Raw genomic sequence first — 15,695 nt, forward strand, 5'->3', positions numbered from 1 at the left:
TGTACTTGATCAAATTCACTTGACTGAACCATACCAAAGAAAACACGTCCTAGATTACTCTGGGCTGGGGAGACCCAATGTCAATTACTCCAATTAAATACCTTGTTCTCGAACTTTCACTAGCTTGTAGTTGTGGCTGAGTTGAATGATAAACAAGCGTGTGATTGAACCAAATGTATGAACATGTATGACTTTGATATTCTGAATAAAGACACTTGTATGATATAAAAACACAAGTTCATGATTCATCTAAATAATCAAGAGATGTTTGACTTACAATGAATGATGTCTAGCAAGTTTTACGTACTTATCATTGTCCGTAAGATTATTGTTCAATCATGACATATAAAAACGGAAATCACATGACCAAACCTAAGCAATCATTTTTAAAAACTATGAGTAACTCTTCTTAATCTTAATCTTGTATAATTCAATTAATATAATTGTGTTTGTGGGTCCTTTTTCAAAAACTCTTTACATTTTTGTGACACTCAGCTTAACACATGTAACATTTTAAAGCCTTGAACATGGCACGAAAAAGACAAATCCATAATTTGTGCAGCCTACAATTTTTTTTGTTCATTTACTGCTGCTTGGCAAACACCCTTAAATTTAATTAAGATTAAATCAATAAATATGGTTATGCCAAATTCCAAGATGGTGACATTAGATTGTGTGGCACACATATCTTTAAAATAAAATCTCAAAATTGGAATTTGCATTAGATTAGCAGAATTTTGTTTCTTAATGGGTCTTTTTCTCTTTAATCAAATTAGTTGGTGTCTAATCTAATGTAACTTTTCCATGCTAAAAGATTTAGATACAAAGGTAAAAACAAAATAGATAAATTTGTCACATATAAAAGACAGGGTATTAGAATTCTTAAAACTTTTTTTTTTCCATCCTAAACTCCTTCCACTTGAAGTAATTTTGTTCATGACATTATAAGATAAGCATCTCTTTCAAATGAGATTTGAACATTAATTTGTCGTTTTATGAAAATTTAACTCATCTTGTTAAAATGTGCATGTAAACTTCGACAAAAAAATAGTGTATGTAAAGAAGAATTTATTTATTTCATTAATGATTTATTAAATGCGGTCCACGAAAAGTGAAGAGAGAGAGGTTGCTTCCATAACCATCCCACCCAAATATCATACTTCACAATGGGGGTGTCTATTTAATATGATGCTAAACAGGTGAAGCACCCACCATTGTGGATGGTCTTTGAAGTTAGAGATGGTGTTAATAACATGGTTCATGTTTGATAGATTCTTATCATGAAAAAACAATTTGATACTAGGTTCTTTATTTTAGTGGTCCTTAATTTTAAATGGTGAACTTGGTCATATTCACAATTTATTAATATAATCACAACACTTTTTTATGAAATAATTACGACAATGTTAGGGAACAAGAATTCGTGGGATACAACATTGGAAAGAGGGTTGTCATTTTGCGATTGGTTAATTATGTCTTTCTTGCGTGATCAAATGACCTAAAGATTATGCATTAATTATTAAACCCTAATTAACAAGACTTTCTAGTCAGAGGAGAAACACACCAAGAACAGGCGAACAGCAAAAAATTAAATAAGATGGATTTCATCTGTTTCATTTGATGCTTACTCATGGAAACACGGTGGCTGTAATCTTGGGTTAAGATTAGGATGGATTTACGTTCTAAGTTCATTAGCATATATACTATTGCTCATATACTATATTTGTAAAAAGATTGCATATAAATTGATTTTTGTCTTCTTGTATAAAATTGAAGGATCATTCTTGACCGAAAAAAAAGTTGCAGGTAATTCATTGATATTGTAATTGTAAATATCATAACAACCTTCTATGATTGAATTTAATTGATAGGGTAATAGGGAGTTGTAAGCTTAATAGACACGCCTCTATTTTGGTCTGCTGTATTCAATCTTTGTCTGCTGTATTCAGGATCTTGTTAGTTTACATGACAATATTGCTTTTAATCACACATGGCGTGAGAGAAACAAATGTGTTGATTGGTTGGCTAATTTTAGTTTGGGTTAAATGTTTTTAGTATCTATAAAATCATTAGTATTCAAGTTTAGTCCCTATAAAATTTTAATGGTAATTTTAGTCCTCCATAATATTGTACTTTGTAAGAATAGTCCGTATTTTGAAAACTTTTTACAAAAAATGAATATGTTTAGTTCTCCAAAATAGTTCTATAAAATACAAATAAGAACTAAAAGTGAATAAGTTTTTTGTAGTGAAATGTGTCAAAAAAAAAAGTTTTTTTGTAGTGACTAAACTTGAAAGCTTGTAATTTTGTAAGGATTGAAAATATATTTAGCCCTTTTAATCTTAATCAAAGTTCATATAATATAAGAATTTTGAAATCTCCTAAAAAGCTCTAAAATCTCCTTTTTGATGACATATTCACATGCATAGGAATGTTACGATAACTTTGTAGCTTGTTCTTTTCTTGGGCTTTGCCCTCTTTGATAAAAATAAATAAATCGTACTTAGAATAATTTTGGAAGTTAGTTATGTCATGTGTGTTGTATGAAATGAAATTGTGCAATCTTCGTACTTTCTTTTTTTATATATAAGTTGGAAATTTATTAATAATGGTCCATATGAAATAAAATTGTCCACTTTTTATGAAGTGTTGCATAAACTAAAAAACCCACACAATCATGTGCTACTGATAAGCTTAGGCTTTGTTTGGTTGAAGTGTGAAAGTGAAAGGAAAGAAAGAGAAAAGAAAGATTATATGAGGAAAGAAGAAGAGTGGAAAGTGAGAGGATTGTTTTGGTTGTTTGGTTTAAGAGAAAGTGGATTAAAAAGTTTGAGGAAAGAATGATCTATTTTTAGTAATTGACATAAACACCCTTTTATTTACACTCCATTAGAAAGGAAAAAATAAATATATATATATATATATATTATTATAAGGAGAGAAACAAAAAAAAACAAAAAATGGTCTACAGTTTCGTGAAGAAGAAAAAAAGAAACGGCCAATTGAATAAATAAAAGGAGAGAAACCAGGAATAGTAACATTTGTTCAAAAAAGAAAGAATAGTAACATAAATATAAAAAAAAACAATAATGGTAGGGGTGTTTTGGACTTTCCAAATACAATGTTGAGTTTCATCAACTTTTCTGCCCATATTGGTGTGGAAAGATTTTTAGTGTGGGTCCCATGAGATTCTTTCTTTCCATAGCCTTTTTAAAGAGTTCCAAACAATAGAAAATATTTCTTTCCCTCAACTTTCTTTCCTACCCACTATCTTTCCTTAGAAACAAACACACCCCTATCACCAAGAAACAACTGCGGAAACCAGAGAAATTGAACTAAACAAAGAAGATAAAATTAAATAATAAAATAAAAGCCATTTCTTCATTGATTTTGGTTTTTTTTAGCAAGGTGTCATAGATGGTACATAGATAAGTAATATGGTGTTAGATTGGTTTTACGAAGTTGACTTGAAATTAAATTTAAATTTCATATTGTACTCATCATTTTAAGGTATGTGGTTTAACTTCCCTCCAATGTCAGTTTTTGTGGACTGGCCATACAACGTTCTCATATGCCTTTGAACGGGACTCCCACATATGAATGATGGGAGTAAATCCTTAGTTGATCCTTTGCCGGATATCGAATTTTAAAAAAATAAATTAATGGGCCTAAAGGCTAAATGAAGCTCAATTAAACAAATTAAAATAAAACTCAATTAACAAAATAATTTCCAGGTCTTCGATTCTCACTGGTGTCAATTTGGATGGGCTAATTTAGTTTCTTCAAAAAGAAAAAAATTCTACATAATATGCAAATTATGTATGTAAATTGTAAATAACCAAGTAATAAGTAATTTATGAGCTTCGTCAATAGACAAATCGTTTCGAAAAACCCGAATTCAATTTCATTGTTGAATAGTTCCAAACTTTGAATTATTAGGATCTCCTTCCCCTAAAAACAAAAAGGTTAACAATAAAAAGTATATTTTCATTGAAAAACAACAATCAATTATTTAAAAGTTATCTATTTAATGTAAATAAATAAGTTCTTGAACTTCATAACATGTACAAGTTTGCTAATGATAAAAAAAAAAAAAAAACTAAATTATATGTGTAATCCTAATTAATTCCATGCTCTATCAGCTAGCGTCGGACAAGAACATCATACCAAGTTTATACATGAAATAAGTGCCACAAGCATAATTGGCACCACCATTTAAACAAACAACACCCCCATACTCTTAAGACAGCCAAAACAGGCTACTAATAATACAACAAAAGACCACTAATACTAACAGAAGCACATATAAGCACCAGCGTTCGAGTATAATCCCTTTGTCATGTTTTAAGATAAAGTAATTTTAAATTTCTTCTATACACATCTGCTCTATTAGTTTTTAAAATGTCTTGTATAAAATTTTACTTTAAGCCTCAATAAACATTGGTCCGGCACTGAATAACACTCATTCAAAGTTTAAGAATAAATTAATTAAATAATTTATAAACAAAAAAAAAAGATTTTTTTATAATTTCATTTTAATAATTATGTCAATTATTTGAACATATGTTTTTATAATTATGTGATTTTTTTGCATAAAAATATCAAATTTCCTTATAAATTCATTTTAATATAATTTTTTGCAATGCCAAATAGATTCTAAATTCTCTAATACAATCTATTTTCTATTTAAGTTAAAAAAAATATATATATATATATATTGTACTTGCGAGGATTTCTGAAATCTGAACTTCAAAACTACCTTTCAGAATATTAATTAACAAAAAATAAAAAAGTTGAAAAAACATGTACTGTAGAACATGTTGGCAATAGTTCACATGAGTACACTGAGTAGAGGTTATTTCAATTCAAAAACTGAAAAAAGTTTTACATGAGTTGATGGATTGAACAGAGAAAGAATGTGTGTGTTGATTGATCAATACAGTCTTACAATGTCATGTCATATCAATTCCACATTTATCTGAATTAACCATTTAACTATTCTTGAACTGGAAATATGTATTGCCTCTTATAGCAACTATTTTTGTCATTCACTCTCTCTCACTCACACCTTTTTCCATGCAAACTTTCACAGTCATTATCACATTATCAATTTTTAGCAACTTAAAGGCAACAGTTTTGGTTTTTTCTTTGCAGCTTTCAACTGCTGACACAAAAAAATAATATGAGATGCTTAGAATTAACTTTACATTCTTCTCCTTTGCCATCACCACAATTTAAGAAAGTGGATCTTACCCTTTTCAATTCTCTCCAAAAAATCAAATCTTTGCATGTCCATTTTGCTCTTTGTCTAAGATTAAGGTTGTATTAGTCAAACATTGTCTCAAAAAAAATGTCTTTTTTCTTGTCTCATATCCTCTTTGTGTTCCTTTTGTTTACAAGCAATGTACAACAAGCATTGTCTCAAGAAATGGTGATGGAAGAGAAGGAATTATTAGGATTGTTTGAAGTGATGGAAGCACTTTTGGATGAACCTGATTTTTCACAAACACATCCTCAACCATGTACTGATACAACATGGCCAGGAATTGAGTGTGAAGTTAGCATTGATGATAATGATACACAACAAATCTTTCATGTCACAAAGATTCACATTGGTCCTGATATATCACCTTGTAAACCCTCTGCTTATTTGTCACAATCCCTTTTGAAATTAACTTTTTTGAAAACACTTTCACTTTTTAACTGTTTTGTTACTTCACATGTCACACTACCCAAGACTTTGTTTGGTCCTTTTTCTTCCTTAGAACACCTTGCTTTGCAATCTAACACAAAACTCCATGGAGAAATACCTTCAAGTTTGGGTTTTGTACCTAATCTTAGAGTCTTAAGCTTGTCACAAAACAGCTTATATGGAAGCATTCCAAAACAAATTGGAGGTTTGGCTTTTCTTGAGCAACTTGATTTAAGTTATAATAATTTCATTGGTCAAATTCCCAATGAAATTGGTGAGTTGAAAAGTTTGACCATTTTGGACCTTAGTTGGAATAAATTTGAAGGCAATCTACCCAACTCAATTGGACAACTTCAACTTCTACAAAAAATGGATTTGAGCTCAAACAAGCTTAGTGGAAAATTACCTCAAGAACTAGGCAATCTCAAGAGGTTAGTCTTACTTGATCTAAGTCATAATATTTTTAGTGGCCCAATTCCTGAAAATTTGCAAAGTTTGAAACTTTTAGAGTATTTAATCATTGATGACAACCCTATCAAAGCTATGATACCTCACTTTATAAGTAACCTATGGAATCTCAAATCTTTGAGCTTTTCAGGGTGTGGATTAGTTGGTTCAATACCAAATTCTTTATCTTCGTTAAAAAATCTTTCAGCTCTATCCTTAGATAACAATAGTCTCATTGGAATAGTTCCAAAAAATCTAGCTTTGCTACCAAACTTAGATCAGCTTAATATAAGTCACAATGAGTTGAATGGAGTTCTACAATTTCCAAATGAGTTTATTGAAAAGCTTGGTGAAAGGTTAGATGTGAAAGGAAACAATGAACTTTGTGTTGGTGATGATAAGACAAACAAGAATTTGTCTTTATACTTGGAAATTCAATCTTGTGTGGGGTTGAGAGCTGTAAATGACAAATCTTATGATGAAGATCCAGCAGGAATAAAGCCATCATGGATCAAAAGCAACATGAGTTCAAGTTCAACATATTTGGATCTGCAAGACATCCTTTTTGCATTGGTTTTATGTTTTTTCTTTTGTTTCCTTAATTTGTGTTTGTGAAAACTTGGAATGTATTTGCTTTACCCTTAATCATATCTATATTTGGGTACTGAAACCTTATCTCATTAAAGTGCTTACCTAGGCAATGTTGGTGATTTGTGTCCATGAAAATATTATAAAGTAAATATCAAGTTGGTTATTGAAATTGTTCACATAAAATTCGATGCAATGGTAATGTTTGGTGGCAGATAATTGGTGGGTGTAATTAATAGTACTGTATTGTATTTACATGCAATGGTGAAGCAAAAAGATTCACAATTTTTGGAGTTTTGCATTTGATTTTAGTTATTTTTGGGAAAGATGTGTCACAGCTTCCAAGTCATATCCCCGAGTGTTGTTGTCTGTAGCAGCCTTTGAGAAAGAACTGTCGGTTTCTGATACTAATTGAGCATGCTGCTGGCTGCAACCACTCTTCAAAAAGATTAACTCTTTCAATACTTGTTTTGGTACAAAGGAGACACAGAGAATCTTTTAAGTAACTCCCAATTTTTACCAACAACTTGCTAAGTTTTAACACAAGTGAGATGTTTGTGTAGAATGGAGGGACCAAACAAGAAAAATTGTATGGTCTGTTTCCTTCTACTTGTTCTCTTCTTTGCAGTGAATATGCAAAGTACTTCTTAAAATTGTTAGTGACTGAGGATTATCTGTTTGTTTGGTTTAGCTCTTATAGTATAGTGAATATGCAAATTACTATTTAAAATCATGAGTCATGGTTTAAATGTTTGTTTTATTCTGCTGTGAAAAGACATGATTTTGAGTTGATGAATTCTGATTAAAAATGAATTCAATGTTAAAATATTTATGTAAAATTGACCGGTTAAAGATGAATAAGCTAATAAAATAATTTGTAAAGTCAAACTTTAGTTTTAGTTAAAAATCAATTCAACTAACACCCTGGTTGAAACTAAATTTAATGGTTTTATTCTCATTGATCATGAATTGTTTCGAAACATCTTAATTTAATCTTGTTAAATGGCAATAAATAAGTTGATTTGGAACATTTATGAGCTTCAAAGACATATGGTACAACATAGTATCTGCGTTTGTTGGATACGGGACACTCCTTAACCTAAAAGTGTCATAGATGTGGATAATTTTTCCCTTGTTAACATTCAATTTTTGAATTTGAAAGGTAAAAATCTACTTAAATTTTAAATAAATTAAACTGATAAATTGAATTTCATGTTGTTAGTATTTCATGATTGTATTTTGAATTTGAACCCACCTCGAGAAAGATGGAGACGAGTATTTTGAAGCCAATGTCAGCATAATAAATGTAGGCAACAAGATGGAGACAAGTGACGTTACCAAGTACGAGGCAATAATATTAAGGGTAAATATGTTTTTGGTCCCTATAAATATATCAACTTTTTGTTTTAATCCCTTTAAAATTTTCCTTCAACTTTTAGTCCCTATAAAATTTTCAATCACTACATTTGGTCCCTCTTTTTAAGTTAATTTTAGTATTTTTTTTTAATGAAATGTGTATAATATTGTAAAAATCTTTCCCAAAAAAAATTAGAATTTTTTAACAAAACATAAATTTAATATGAATTTTTAACCATAAAAAATATAAAAATTCATATTAAATTCATGTATTGTTAAAAAATTCTAAATTTTTTTGGGAAAGATTCTTATAATATTATGAATTTTTCTGCAAAATTTTATTCATAAATATGAATTCTACATATGAGTTTACTTTAAAGGATGGACTAAAAATGAAGATGGAAAATTTTAGAGGAACTAAAAGTTGAAGGAAAATTTTAGAGGGACTAAAACGAAAAGTTGGTATATTTATAGGAAGCAAAATCATATTTAACCCTAATATTAATAATAAGGGGAAAATTGCTAGAGCTGAGAACCACTCTTCAATCCTAATCCATTCTCAATGATTTCTGTATTCTATTTTTCTCAACTTCCACTTTTCTGTTCATTTTTATTCAAAATATGAATTCCCATCATTTTCATTAGTTACTGGGTTAACCAATTTGAGTTTTGTCTGTGTGGTTCTACTATGAACAAAAAATTTCCCACTCAAAATTTCACTCAATATTGGCAAAGTCTAATTTTACTCTGCAGGAAGAAACTTAGACTTAGCTCGGTTTAGTGGTGGCATTTAGGGTGGGTAAGGGAAAGAATTCCCCATTATGGGAAAGTAGTTTTTAACCATTAAATTAAATAGGAACACTGATCTTATTATTTTCTCTTCATACTAGATTTTTTTCCACTTTATCTTCAACCTCTCAACTATAAAACAACTCAGAATTATTTTGGTTTTTAAGTAAAAATCTCAGGGAGGAATAGCTAGCTCATCAACCACAATCATCCAATATTACATTTAATGTCCATTAATGGATTAACTCCCTTCACCTTCTCAATCTAAACTCTTTTTTATTTTTTTTACGAGATCTAAATAATTTTCTTCTCCACCATAAATCCATTTTCTCATCCTCTTCTCTTTACAATTAACACTACTACTAAACTGGACATTCAAATTGAGAATGACTTTATAGCTCATCTCCAAATTAAGGAAAATCCCATGACAAGTCCATCCACTTATGTCTTCTCTATCGCCGTCAAATCGCTTATTAACATCGAATCACGTTTCTTCTCACGAATTCTTTGTCTTTCACAGTGCCTTGAACCTCCATTGAGACTGATTTTTTTAGATCTTGAAACTTTACACCCTAAATTTTCCGGTCATTCTTCCATTCGCTGGTTTTCAACCTCGTTTCCGTAGTTGGTCTTCTCTGATTAATCATTGACGTCGTTGGTCATGCCCAGATTTGAACCTGCCTTTTTTTTATTACCATTTTTACACAAAAATTATCAAAACTCATAAAGCTTATAATTAGCAACTTAAATAAATTCATATTCCAATTTTAATTAGAATTAAGATCCGAAAATATAATAAAAACTGAATCAGTAAAGGCATGGTAGTGGGAGCATAATGATCATGATTCAAGTATGGGTAGTGATGTTTGTCACTGAGTTGGGATGGAGGAGAGAAGGGTGTGGGAGATAGTGTAAAAAAATCTAGTGGTGAGAGCCTATAATAAAATTATGCTCTTTATTTGATCCAAAGGTTATAAATCAACTTTCCTATGATGGGAAATTCTTTCCCTCACCCACCCTAAATGCCACCCGGTTTAGTACATGACAAAAAGAAAATAAGATTTTCTTTGAGAGAATGATGGAAATAAGATGTAATGCTTTGAGTTCAATAGTTAACAAGTTTGACTAAAGAACAAATCGTTTGGAAGAATTTGTTTACGATTTCTATTTTTAGGTTGAACAATTATTGGTTAGATTTTATTTCCCTCCTTATTGATCACTTCAAATTACTATGGCTCATTTTCCCTAAATAATCGGAAAGCTAACACCAAAAATCAACTATAATTAAGAAGATCTTATTTGTCCCCATGAGCTTAACTCACTTACGTTAGGCTACTTGCCAAAAAAAAAGAAAAACTTATATTTCGTGTTTAGTTTTGTGAAAATGGAAAACGGAATTTGTTTTTATTCATATAAAGGGTATTATTGGTATTTAAAAAAAAGGGTAAGATCTAAGAAGAAGGGGTGCATAAATATTTGTCAGGTGGGATAGCCACGGTGGATTGTCCGGTTTGAAGAGCAATGGATTAGCCCATATATGAATAGTTATGACTTATGATTCTTAAAAAAATGATCTCGGGATTTTTTTTAAGGGAATCTCGTGATATTTTGGCCCTTCTTTTCTTTTTAAAGGTATTTTTTTTTCCTTCATAGCTAAACTTGTGATATTATATTTTTTATTTGAAATTTCAATTATATAATAATTTTTAATTAAGTTCTTTTGTTTTATCAAATCAATGTTTTTTCTCTTGAAATTTTATGAGTTACCCTTAAAAATTAATTTCTCTAAAATATTCATACAATAAAATTAATAAAATGCACATTGCTGTAGTTATTAGATGTCTACGCAATTTGATGATGTATAAAAAATAATCAAATCTCAACCAATATTATGGATTAAATATAAAAAAAAATTGTTAATATCACAAGTATGTCAGGATTTGAATCTCGAAAGACTGCCTGCCTATAGTAATAAACAAATTATAATTCATGATCTTTGATGGATCTATATTACAAACAATGTCATGATTTGAATATGGTTAAAACATATTTAAAGTATGTGCGAGGACAAATACCTATAATATTTCAAACCCTAATTCATTCAAAAAAGAAAATGAAAATGTAAGAATAAAAAAGAAGAAAAAAACAGATTCAAATTAAATAGGCTATGCTAAAAAAAATAAGGAGGAATTTGATTTTGCTAGTGATAATATGGAGATGCTTCTTGGACCCTATTCTTTCTCTTCTGTAGAAACCTTTGCAAAGATCTTTTCATGGAAAGTCCTGGTCCAGGGCTATACAATTGATGAGGAGATTGCACTATGGTGGTTGGTGTTGATGGTTCTGACCCTATTGGTGTCATCACTTTTTCTTGCACCTTAATTCTATTTGCCAGCATTAAGATGGATTTGGCCTGCACGACATTCACATTAAGACATTAATTATTTTGATAATAAGGAGATTAATTATTCTTTCAAAGAATATAACCGAAATAATTGACCTTATACTGCATGTAACACATATATAACACATGAAGAACATTGGTATATATGCACACATATTGTGTGCAGTTATATTAAAGTCAAATTAGTAACAAAGTCTATGAACTATAAAGTTTGAAATTTCTTGGAAACTTGCCAATTAGCTTGCTTTAAACAAAATCAAACAAACATGTCAAAGCTTGCTTTGCATCAAAGTTGAGAAATATTTCCACTCACACCAAACTTTTTTTTTAACAAATGAACGCAAAACTACTTGGAGTATATTTCCAGATGTCATGGTCATGCACCACCTATAGGAACCTACCACTTACTATCTCTTTCGTGGAGTATATCCTCAATTTTAATTTCTTTTTAAGGTTTCACCACCAACCTGTCGGCAACGACCATTTTATAAAAACGTTTACTATATTTCTGTCTTAGGTTAAGTGCTATGCACGGTTTCATTTGACTAATTAATTGAATAATTTTCATATTAGTATTTTATCAATAACATAAATTTAACAAATTCACCTGTTCCAATTTTCATTCTCCACTAATGTGTGTGACTTTAAATGGTTATTTGTCATTTTATCTATCTATAAAAAAAAAATTAACAAATTCATCCGATAAAAAATACAAATTCATATCAAGGGTTTTCCTCTTTTTCACAATAATAAAAGTGATTGGTCTTGATTGAGTGGTGTTGTTGTTGGTTTGTCGGATTTTGTGCCCGTTTGTTTTATATTCTAAAAAAATGAATTTTCCTTTGTATTTTTAAAAATAGATTTGTTTTTTTGAAATTACTCAAAAATAGTAAAAGTTATTTCAAACTCATTTGATATAAGTTAAAAAAGAGATCTTGACATTCACTAACTTAAATGTTCATTGTTCGAGATTTTACATAGTAAAAATCACATATTTTTTCAAAATGACATCTTTCAAAAATAATTTTTATGAAATACCTTATTTTTTTAGAGATTTTTTCAAAATTTTAGTATCAAAAAAAATTATAATCAAATGATGAAATACTTATAATGATATTTTAAGATAAACTATTCAAACGGATTTTTCATTTGAAGCTTTCGTTGAAAATTTCTTTGTTAAAAAAATTATAACAAAATCACATTATACTACCAAAATCTATTTTGAAAAAAGCTATAACAAACGGACTCTTTGTCTTTAATGTATTTGGTGTATGAATTTCCTATGACACAAGTTAACATTTTCCATAAATTTTAACGTTTGAATAAAAATATATAATCCTATCTCGGCATGTGTACTGTAAAGAAGTCATTATCATTCACTTTGCAATTATAATAGTGATTGATAGATCAATTCAATTTGATAAAATTATTATTCTATTTCGTTAATTTATAATTTTTATTTATGTAAAATAGATATAATATGGGGCAAAGGGAGTAATTTTTATTTTTTTGTGGTGGAAGGGAGTACAGATTACTAAAATATCACTAAGGTTACTTATTTTGAAATGGATTTTATTGCTGAAAGATTAAATGAATGTTAAAAAAATCTGAAACACAAAAGTAATAGATACTATATAGTAGTATTTTTGGTAAAAAAAAAAAAGTAGAATTTGTTTTTTTTTTTTTTGTGAAGATCAATGTGATGATACTTGCATTTGGAGAGAAAAAATTACTCAAACTAATTATCTGACTCATTGCCAAACTAAAATCAAAACAATTAAGCTGGGATTAGACCTTTCTTATATATGATCCATAAATGAATATGATAACCTTCTTAATAGATATGAATCAAATCAAACACATATATAACTACTAATAAGATGAAAAAGATAAAATATATACAGTATCTTATCATGGAGAATCATATCATCTTCAAACAGAGGCCACTCAAATCAAATGGTAACATAAAATACTATATATATATATAAGATCTATTTATTACCTGAAGCTCTGTGACATCAGTAACACACATCTTGCCATCGTAGAAAATGGTCAGTGGCTGATGCTGATTTTGCATTGGAGTGCTCTCATTACTATCTTCTTCTTCTTCTTCTTCTACCCTTTATTGGACAAATTAACAAAAAACTAATTCAATACCCAAATAAAACAACAATAACATAAAAGGATAAAAGGAAGTACAATCAAAGAAAACAATTTTTGCTTACATGGGGTGGTTTTGGTGATTGCTAGAATTGTATGGAGGAAAAAGGCATAGTTCCAAGTTGCAATTCCTCCTCATATTTTCTATAGAGAGAGAGAGAGAGAGATGAAGCAAAAATGTGTTAAGGTATAGAGAGAAGAGAGTAAGGTGGGTATATATAAATGGTGAAAATGTAAATTTCGGCGTGGAAACGGCTGAGAGGGACAGACACCGAGGTTCAAGTTGAGCTGTCTTGTAGATTTGTACTGCTGTCTTACAATTAACAATTATAGCATGTGTTTTTAATTTGTGTTTTCAACATTGAAAAGGATAGATATAGATCAAAGAATTAGATTATAGCATGTGTTCAACGTATTTTTTAAATAATAATTTGTGTCACGTTTTCATGTGTTTACGTTCTGCCCACGAAACCGCACACCGCAACTATGTCACTCCTTATTCGTGTCGGCACCACGGGATCATCTCTTTACAATTAATTTTTTTTTTTTGTTGAGGAATTTACAATTAATTTTTGTTTGGATTGATTGAAAGAACACAAATCACGTGAGATTTGGTTTACAATGGTTTGGGGCCCACATACTACTAGGGAAAATTGCTCTTCTCACCTGTAAAATGAAATCTTTAGCTCTGTATTTTTTAACGTCTGTTATTGACACTTCTAAAATCGGTTAAACTGATATAAAAAACAATTGAATTGATTTTAATAGTGTCTACGATAATTAATTATCGTTGAAAAATATCGAGCGGCAATTAACTGCCATTAATATAAGGGAGAAGAAATATTTTCCTCATCGGATCTAGTGGGAGCTAAATTATGTTAGATGGTAGTTATGTGTCAGGTGTATTAGCAATTATAGAATTGCATTGACCTTTGCTATTTTGGCCTTGTACCATGTAAAACTAGCTTGTATGAAAGACGTAATGCCTTGTGACTTGTGAGTAATCAATCCAATTTTATACTGAAACTAGTTAAAAACCCGTGCTATAAATTTGAATACATACTAAATTATTAAAATTTGGAAAATGTATTTTGGCGATTAATTTATGTATCGGAAATAATGTGCTTTTGATAATTTATATAGATATACCAACCACTAAAATATAGTACTTTGATTTGACAATAGACAACAATTACACACACAATGCACATTAAAAAGGGGAAGCATCAATAACAATGATACCTAAAGAAAAGAAAATATTTTCATCACAAAATAGCATAAATTCCCTCATATCCAGTATGTAATGTGTTGCGTCATTGAAATTTTTGAAATAAAAGAGAAGATACCAAAGTGACATATTTGTAATGGTTGATACATTTTTATTAAAATTATGTGAGAGCGTAGTTTCACATTCAACTAATATACCGAATAATTTATGAAACCATTAGAAATAAATAAGCAATTTATGCTTTCAACTTACAATTCATTGATATTTGAGCAGACATAACTCAAAATTTGACGCACGATTCTCCCGTGTTTTTCTAATAGTGTTATGTTTTCATCTTTTTGTTTCCCGTGTTTCTCAATGAGAATCAAAACAGTGCGGACTTTACGATTAGTTCTTGAACATAAAACATAGTAGTAAAGAAAGAAAAGAGGTAACAAAGCAACACAACATATGAAGAACATGAAACACAAACATGATAAATAATAACATGACATTAATAACTATGATATCCTTCAAAAAATAAAATTGTAGTTATATATATATATATATATATATATATATATATATATATATATGGCATATCACATGAGAATGAGTATCTTATGTGAGAATGGTGAGAATGAATTGCAGCCATAAGATTAAGTGAGATTAAAACACCACTTAAATGACTCATGTGCCAAGCATGTGACCATTCTCTCCCTTTTTTCCATCATTCACGCGCTTCCTTCGTTCATGTGTGTCATTGGTTTTTCTTCTCCATTTCTTTTGGGTTTGCGGTTGCACCTTTCACTTCGAGAGCATCTTTGCTCCATTTAAGGAGCCTCCATTTATACCAATTCACTTCACAGATGTTTAACATGTGGCAAATATAAAATCAATGGCAGAGATTAAAAGGTTTTAAAAAATCATTTGTTTACTGGAAAATAAACACAATGTCTCTGCTTCCTCCTTTGCTCTTCCTCCGTCACCGACCCTTTAACCTCAATCATCATCTTCTTCATATTTACAACATCAATCAATTAAAACACTCT

General features: G+C 29.8%; 2 protein-coding genes across 2 annotated transcripts; one reads left to right on the forward strand and one right to left on the reverse strand.

The window, feature by feature from the left end:
• The first annotated feature begins 4,847 nt into the window (after window positions 1-4,847).
• Window positions 4,848-6,913, forward strand: LOC11446856 (receptor like protein 29). Its single transcript, XM_003593854.4, has one exon. The coding sequence runs from the start codon at window positions 5,351-5,353 to the stop codon at window positions 6,752-6,754; it is 1,404 nt and encodes a 467-aa protein (XP_003593902.2). The 5' UTR covers window positions 4,848-5,350; the 3' UTR covers window positions 6,755-6,913.
• A 3,898-nt stretch (window positions 6,914-10,811) lies between these two features.
• LOC11443850 (protein TIFY 5A) lies at window positions 10,812-13,728 on the reverse strand. Its single transcript, XM_003593856.4, has 3 exons — window positions 13,502-13,728; window positions 13,279-13,396; window positions 10,812-11,285 (listed from the first exon to the last, which is right to left on the reverse strand). Exons 1-3 carry the CDS (start codon window positions 13,573-13,575, stop codon window positions 11,073-11,075), a joined length of 405 nt encoding a protein of 134 aa, XP_003593904.2. The 5' UTR covers window positions 13,576-13,728; the 3' UTR covers window positions 10,812-11,072.
• Window positions 13,729-15,695: the final 1,967 nt, after the last annotated feature.

Source organism: Medicago truncatula, chromosome 2 (genome assembly GCF_003473485.1).
Source record: "Medicago truncatula cultivar Jemalong A17 chromosome 2, MtrunA17r5.0-ANR, whole genome shotgun sequence".
NCBI lineage: Eukaryota > Viridiplantae > Streptophyta > Magnoliopsida > Fabales > Fabaceae > Medicago > Medicago truncatula.

Bases quoted from the DNA above. Each gene is read 5' to 3' on its own strand.
- LOC11446856 (XM_003593854.4), top strand. From the start codon at position 5,351: ATGTCTTTTTTCTTGTCTCATATCCTCTTTGTGTTCCTTTTGTTTACA.
- LOC11443850 (XM_003593856.4), bottom strand. From the start codon at position 13,575: ATGAGGAGGAATTGCAACTTGGAACTATGCCTTTTTCCTCCATACAAT. The intron at 13,397-13,501 runs GTAAGCAAAAAT...TGTCCAATAAAG, and splicing joins AATCACCAAAACCACCCCAT to GGTAGAAGAAGAAGAAGAAG. The intron at 11,286-13,278 runs GTAATAAATAGA...AATGTCGTGCAG, and splicing joins CTGATGTCACAGAGCTTCAG to GCCAAATCCATCTTAATGCT.